We start from the raw sequence: 8260 nt of genomic DNA, 5'->3' as shown, positions 1-8260 counted from the left end.
AAATAACATTTCAACAAATGCTTCTCATCCACAGTCTCCGTTTACTTACTTCCTCAGGTGTTTGAAGAGCACCTGTATGGTGTCATAGTTTGGCAGTGGCAGCTGCTTCATCACATCCTTGACAGACTTGACTTTCTGCTTATAATCTGCCATTTCTACACAATCACAGACACACAAATGAATTAAACGTGGATAACGTCTCAACAGATACGCATGTGTGATTTGGCTAAACTCACTGATGGCGCTGAGGAAATCGTTGAAAAAAGTGTAGGTGAACAAAGGTTCTGGTAGTTCACGGAAAAACATCTTCAGAGCTCCAGTGGTCACGTGGATGTCTTCCCATTTACTGTCTCCTAGGTCCAACTTCTCATCTGTGTTTGTTTCAGTCATAGTAACACAAAACCACACTCAATGAGCACATTTAAAGCATTTGCTTTATAGGCATGATAAGAGGCGATGAACATATCATAAATGTCAGTGATTCGACTATTTTTACATCCCTGATGTACATCAGTGAGGATGTGAAAGGAAGCAGGACTCACCATGATTAACAGCAAACCGCAGTTTTTGTATGATTGCTAAATTTCCACTCACTCTGTACAAACCATCCACTCCTAACCCTACAGTATAAAAAACAGAAAGAAAAACAAAAAAATACATCACAATGTTTAAGGTCACGTTTCTGAAGCAGCAAATTTTAACCCATCATCATGCCATCACTGCTGCTGTCAATGTTAAAGTCAGTATGATTAACCTTTTCAAATGTGAACATAGTGAAACATGTAAATGCATATATGTGACACAGGACCGTTAAATCAGTCTTAAAGAGCACCTATTTCTTTGCTAAAAAACAATGTTATTTCGTGTATTTGATATAATACAATGTGTTTGCGTGGTTTATGAATCAAAAAACACATTATTTTGCACATACCGTACATTTTTGTAGCTCCAGAATTTGCTATCTTCCAGAAATGCACTGATTTTCTACAAACCTCATTGATTTGAAAAGCTCTGTGTCCCTGATTGGCAGCTACTCTGTACGTTACGATTGATCTGAATACCTCTGATGTCAGCCGGAAACGTGACACTCCTTACCATGTTTGAAAGATTCGCTCACAATGCTATGCTAACAGGAGTTAACTTACAGGCTGTGAGTCCAAGCGGGAGGAATTATGATAATGTCGGTCTTGTCCACGTGAACCGGCTCAGGAAGTAAACTGTTGCCTACAATTTGTGTGTTTGTTGTAAAAAGAGATTTACGTTGGAGACTCGCGTCATTGTTTACTTTGGGGTTTGTACCTTTTGCATATTGTTAACGTACTAATACACACATAGGAAATGTAAAATCGTGAATCGGATAATTGGTCACACGTGTATATATTTGTAGCAATTTTGTCTGGGTCAAAATGACTGATTTTTGAATGCCAAAATATATTTATTAAAGATTATGTTTCATGAAGATATTTTGTAAATTTCCATACCGTAAATTATTTAAAAAAATGTTTTGATCATTAGTAATATGCGTTGCTAATTTCTTAATTTGGACAACTTTAAATGCGATTTTCTCAATATTTAGATTTTTTGCACCCTCAGTTTCCAGATTTTCAAAAAGTTGTATTGCAGCCAAATATGTCCTATCCTGACAATCCATATATCAATGAAAAGCTAATTTATTCAGCCAACTTTAAAAAATTACCCATATAACTGGTTTTGTGGTCCAGGGTCACATATATTGCAAGAACATGTCATGAAGTGTTTAAAGTTGGGTTGAGTGTACATTTTAGATTTATAGAGTCAATATTTGGATATTGTCTGCTTTCTTACTCAGGGGTATGTTTGATTATTTTAAATGCCATATCATCCCCAAAGGCCATTTTCATGGCAAACCTCCACAATAATACAAACAAAAACTCCACAAACAATAATTTATATTGAAAACATTTATATAAGTTCTTTCATTTTAATACTTGATAAAAAAGCCAATATCTCTCTTAAAAAGATATAAGTATTTTTAAAAATGTCTAATAATGAATTCTCAAAGTAAAAACGTTGCTTAATATTATTTAAAGCAGAACCTTCCGACATTATTTATTGTTAATGGATTTTCACAAAACTCACATACTGGTAGCTCTTCGCCTTTTAATAAATATTTACTCAGTGGTAAGTTAACATCATTAAGATCAAAGGAAATGTTTGGACAGACACGTACCGTTTGTCTCCACATGCTCGATACAGAGACTGACAAAATGAGGAACAGTGGAATTCTCTCTCTGACACAAACTGCTCAAACTGGATCCAAACACTTGATCTACAGAAAGAGAAAGACAGAGAGAGAGAGTTAAACAACAATAAAACCCCAGTATACATAACATTATTTGCACTGCCTCTACCGCTGTGACATCATCATAAACACAATACAAACAAATACACAACACAGGAGCAATGGAGCATATCAATGGAATTGTGTTCTTGATACTCAGCATTTGTGAATGTTTTTAAATGCTAAAAGATACACAAGAGTTTGGGAATTTGTACAACAAAGTGCAAATGAGGACATTAGTTGGTTTGCTCGACGACGCACAAGGGTAAGATAATCTTGCATTTAGCAATTGACGCTGATAATGATCTGCAGTGTTAACATTTTTGTATCAGTGCAGCTCCCTTGGAATCTCAACCGAGATGGTACTAAAAAAAGTGCCAGGTACTAAGTACTGTAACCAGTGGAAAGCCCCAAAAGTAAGCCGTACCAAGCCGTGCCTTGGAGTGGAAAATCGACACAACAAGTTCTGATATATTACATGTTTTTGAGTTCATGTGCAGTACCTTTAATGTAGCCCTTGTCCTTGACGGCCTGTAAAGTGGGTCTGCGTGTGAGGAATTTCCTCAGCTTGGTCTTGGTCTTTTTCTCTTCTGAATTATCCATGCTTACAGAATTCTTCATGGCTGGGGTGTCAAAGGACAGGAAGCGTATTTAAAGAACGGCATACAATTGCACATGCCAAGTGCTGATAACTAATAACACAAAATCATGCACACACCTCTGCTTTTCTTGGAGTCTCTGTGCTCATGTTTCTCATGATCAGGAGATTCTGGCATGTCCTCTTCAATAGCCTCATCAGACTCCCATGCCTGTATACACACACACACACACACACACACACACACACACACACACACACACACACACACACACACACACACACACACACACACACACACAACATATTAAGTGTCATAAGAATACATTCTTTGTGTATTTTGTGTACTTGAACATGTTTAGTCATCCTTGGGGCAAATCATGAACTTGTGTGTGTTTAAGTGCTCACATGTGTATTTAAAGCTTCGTTCAGTGCTTTGTGCCAGTCGTTGATGCAGCCGTCAGTATCTGACTGCAGGAGGAGCTCCATGCCCTGGCGCGTCTTAAGCTACATCAACACATCAAATATAACAAACCAAATGTGTTACATACCAAGAGAGCAGTCTTAAAGGAACAGTTCACCATAGGGCTGGGCAAGTTTGTACCTCTGTAACTTTGGGATGAATGTGAAAAAAAATACTGGGAAAAATACTGATGTCAAAACACAGTTAAAAAAACGATATGATACGGCTTTTGCATCTGTACTCCTCATATACATAGATACATGTAGGGCTGTGACGGTTAGGATATTTTCTCACCGCGGTGAAGCATAAAAAAAATCATGCGGTTATGTGGTTAACCGCACAACAGTAACCCCCAAAGCCCAAAAGCACAACCCCCCACCCCCGCAAAGCATCGGAAACGTCTTCTTATTTATTATTAAAACAACAAATTATATTAGCAATAACAACATAAAATAATATTTATTTCCATAGGTATAAAATATATATATATATATATATATATATATATATATATTTATATATATTTATATATACATATATCAATACATATATATATTTTTATATATAATATATATAATAATTATATAATTTTTTGTCATCGTTTATAACCCATTTTGTACAATACATTTCATACAATAGCAACCTGAAAAAAACTAGAAAGAACATGTCGAGCTTAACATTGTTTCTTGTAAGCAAAACCTTGATTCCAATTTCTTTAGACATTTTTAGAGTGTTTTTCGGGTAACACTCCGTGGATATAACGCACAACTCCAAACGCAACGGGTTGAACGTTAAATAATTTATTGCACAATAAAATGGGTTACAAACAATGACAAAAACTGTTCCATAATTCATATTAAACTCAAAAGAAACGAAAATAAATACTATTTCATGTTACTATAGTTAATATGTTTAATTATAATTTTTCAAAGCAGATACGAAACAAAATAACGTATTGCATCATCCCGTAAATAACTGCGGAAAACTTATGGATACTCCAATCAATGCTTTAAATTACTGCTGTCCATTTACATAATCAAGAAGATAATAAAACTTTTTTGATCCCGAGCTGGAGAAATTAGTTTACAGCATTAACGGGTCACGCGGTCAGTAAGCCCTCACCTGCCTGATTGATGTTACTATGGTACTTTGCTCCTCTCGCAAAAGTCTTGGAGATTTCCAACTGTCGTTGCTGGGCTGAAGTTTTATGCTTTACTAAAGGTATGTTTGGTGCTCCCAAGTCCGACAAACGCCACATGATAGTTAATCATCACAAGATGTGATTTTAGATAGTGGCATTTCCTCGCTACGATAGTCAGACATATAGGTCTACAGCCGACCGCGCTAGCCTTCATAACTATAGTTGGTATGTTTGACCATTATAGTTTTAAATAATTATGCTATTATTATCAGTACCAACGCGCATTTCGTGCTGCCCGGTGACCTTCTTGCACCTGAATAATGTAATGCGCGTGGCTGTGAGATTTCCTTGCACTTGAGATTTTGTTATTCGCGCAGTGAGTGAGTTGGTACAGTTCCATGGCATGCAATAAATATCAGAGCACCTGGGCATGACGCGCTTAAATTAATGGCTTCATGTTTAAGAAGATTGCGCCCGTGACAGTAGGCTGTTGTGTGTATTTAAGTACTGAAACTAAGTAATTAAATAACAATTATAAGACATGCGCACATAATAAACCCCTATATATGTTTAATGCACCGTCCCTCCCCCTTGTGCGGAAAGCAGTTTTTTCTCTAGAACCCTTGAACACAGGATGGAAGACAGTAAATTATGATTAACAATGACTTTTGTGTATAGTTCATATCATACACCATATGACTTCTGTAACTTTCACCAGCAAAATAAAGAAAATATAAAAAAGTGCGGTGATGACGATGATGAACTCAGCACCGCGGTTGGCATCTCATTACTGCGGTGATGCGGTGACGCGGTTATCGTCACAGCCCTAGATACATGCATGCATCGATCTATCTATCCATGCATTATCTATCCATGCATTATCTATCCATGCATTATCTATCCATGCATCAATCTATGCATCAATCCATAAACTCTAATATAGCATCCAGCCTTAGTTCATCGAAAAAAATGTCTGTCATCATTTGACTCATTTTAATGTGTATTTAGGCATAATGTATGTGCACTTTTGAGTGAAAAATCTACTAATCACTGTAAAAACATTCACAAGATGACTGTTAACGTGACATTGCAATATCTTTAAAGCAAATTAAACAAAAAAACCTAAGCTGATTAGAGGTGTCATTTCTGAGCACCTTTAAAGGGGACATTTCACAAGACTTTTATGAGATGTAAAATAAATCTTTGGTGTCTCCAGAGTACGTATGTGAAGTTTCAGCTCAAAATCCCATACAGATCATTTATTATAGTATGTTAAAATTCCCACTTTGTAGGTGTGAGCAAAAATGTGCTGTTTTGGGTGTGTCCTTTAAAATGCAAATGAGCTGAGCTGGTATTATCCCCTTCCGACATCACAGGGGGAGCCAAATTTCAATGACCTATGCTTGCAGAGAATGGTTTACCGAAACTAAGTTACTGGGTTGTTCTTCACATCTTCTAGGTTGATAGAAGCACTGGGGACCCAATTTTAGCACTCAGGTTTTCATGATATGCCCGCTTTAAATGTAAAAATTAGGACATAACATAAAGGCTCACACGTCACTACAAAAACAGTAAGTGTCAACTGTGTGTTTACCTCTAGTACATTTTTTTTGCTCGATTTGTCCTTAGATGCCCATTCCACTGACCCTCCTCTCAGATCCACACTGAACTCCAGCTTCTGCTCCCTTCCAAACTGGTTAGAGATGAGAGACATAAACTCACTTACTGAAATAAAAATGCATAACTCACAAGGCCTACTAGCTATTTTTACCAAAAGAGACTGAAAACTATTGTTTTATTTACACTTTATGTTTAAAGTGGCTTAATTCCGTTATTTTTCCAATGTGGCACAGATCGGATAAGACCCACAAACGTATAAAATGCATAGATTCTGATATTCCCAGACTAATTAATATGCGGATGTAAATCCGATGCATGCATTCAAGGTCTACAATGTAAGCGGACACATTAGATATTCCCGTATCAAAATATCAAAGCAAATGATGTCATAAATCTTCTTAGCAGTTCAATCTAGGATGACAGATCCACTTAGTGGAGTAATGCTGAAGTTTCATGGTTTGTTACAAAGCTGTATAATCTTGTATTTAAATGTTGTATAATCATTTAGTCTGTGTCCATTGCGTATCGTTTATCCTTTCTCTGTGGTTTAAGCTGTTCTGGTTCAGTATGTCTACCTTGAATTGTTTTGCCATGTGTTTAGAGTAAATGCATAAATGGGATACAAATCGCATTTAAAGAATTATGTGAGCAGGTCTTTAAAAAAAACGTAGTCAATAAATCTGAATTGGGCATTAAGATCTGCAATGTAAATCCAGCCTATGTACTAAACTGTGACTCACCCAACCAGTCCCAGCCCCTTGGCTCTTATTAAACAACAGTGAGGAACCCTGTAAAACGGTCCAATAGGATGTCCAGTTCTTCCTGTGGAAATAACATACAGGAAAGAGACCAATCACAGCACCATTAACACTGTCAGTATAGCATTATCGGTTTTCACTAAATCATCAGAATGAAAACATTTCCTCCATCTGCATTTCCTTTTTTACTCACCTGACCTTCTTGCCATGCTCTGTGATTTTGGTCATGTTTAAAGTGCCACACTTCTCTGATGGCTGAAAGGAAGATGAGAAAAACAAATGTGAGAAATAGGAAACATGAACAAACCAAAATAAAATCCAGTAAGAATGATGACAGCAACAGCCAAGGATAGGGAGCAACATTTTATCCAGTGGAAACAGAGACAGAGCACCATGAGAAGACAAACACAGTGAAGCCTGTTAAAGGATTAGTCCATTTTCTTAAAAAAAATCCAGATAATTTACTCACCACCAAGTCATCCAAAATTTTGATGTCTTTCTTTGTTCAGTCGAGAAGAAATTAATTTTTTTGAGGAAAACATTCCAGGATTTTTCTCATTTTAATGGCCTTTATTGGAGTTTCAAAGGACTCTAAACAATCCCAGACGAGGCATAAGGGTCTAATCTGGCAAAACGAATGTCATTTTTGTCAAGAAAAATAATAAAAAAGGGAACTTTTATACCTAGTCTTCCTCCGGTCCTGTGACGCGCCTGTGCGACCTCGCGTAATTGCGTAATGACTTCGAAAGGTCACGTGTTACATATATGAAACGCACATTTACGGACCATTTTAAACAATAAACTGACACAAAGACATTAATTAGTATCATTCCACATACAACAAAGTCAGAACGGTCCCCTTTCTCCACACTGGTAAACACTGCGGCGTAGTTTCGCATACGTCCGTCATCCGTGACCTCTTGACGTTATGATGTATTACGTGAGGTTGCGCTGGCGTGTCACAGGACCGGAGGAAGACAAGAAGTTGGGGTCCATTGAAGTCCATTAAAATGAGAAAAATCCTGGAATATTTTCCTCAAAAAACATAATTTCTTCTCGACTGAACGAACAAAAACATCAACATTTTGGATAACACGGTGGTGAGTAAATAATCTGGATTTTTTTAAAGAAAATGGATTAATCCTTTACCAGATATTTTGTTGTGCTACAGCATGATACAGACAAACTGTAAATAACTGTAAATATTTTGCAGAGAAGCAGCACAGATGATACAATCAACAATTCAAGCTTTTTTGCTCCTAAAATCAGACAATACACACACATTATAAGGATTTGATGCAATATAGCCATTAAACACACACCTGTGGCCAAACAACAGATTTCCATATTAATCTACCAA

At 36.8% G+C, this 8260-nt stretch overlaps 1 protein-coding gene across 8 annotated transcripts in view; it reads right to left on the bottom strand.

Moving 5' to 3' along the window:
- Positions 1 to 8260, bottom strand: part of arhgap12a (Rho GTPase activating protein 12a) — a 43727-nt gene that overhangs the window by 3038 nt on the left and 32429 nt on the right. For all 8 annotated transcript variants that reach the window (XM_065262156.2, XM_065262157.2, XM_065262159.2 and 5 more), the window contains 10 exons: positions 7094 to 7155; positions 6883 to 6964; positions 6117 to 6215; positions 3327 to 3425; positions 3039 to 3129; positions 2824 to 2943; positions 2210 to 2308; positions 543 to 620; positions 237 to 371; positions 50 to 155 (listed from right to left, as the gene is read on the bottom strand). In XM_065262156.2, the coding sequence (XP_065118228.1) occupies positions 50 to 155; positions 237 to 371; positions 543 to 620; positions 2210 to 2308; positions 2824 to 2943; positions 3039 to 3129; positions 3327 to 3425; positions 6117 to 6215; positions 6883 to 6964; positions 7094 to 7155 (971 nt within the window). The remainder of the gene's footprint in view (positions 1 to 49; positions 156 to 236; positions 372 to 542; positions 621 to 2209; positions 2309 to 2823; positions 2944 to 3038; positions 3130 to 3326; positions 3426 to 6116; positions 6216 to 6882; positions 6965 to 7093; positions 7156 to 8260) is intronic.

Source organism: Paramisgurnus dabryanus, chromosome 6 (genome assembly GCF_030506205.2).
Source record: "Paramisgurnus dabryanus chromosome 6, PD_genome_1.1, whole genome shotgun sequence".
Classification (NCBI taxonomy): domain Eukaryota; kingdom Metazoa; phylum Chordata; class Actinopteri; order Cypriniformes; family Cobitidae; genus Paramisgurnus; species Paramisgurnus dabryanus.
Note: the sequence above shows the minus strand (reverse complement) of the source record. Positions and strands in the feature narration are given on the sequence as shown.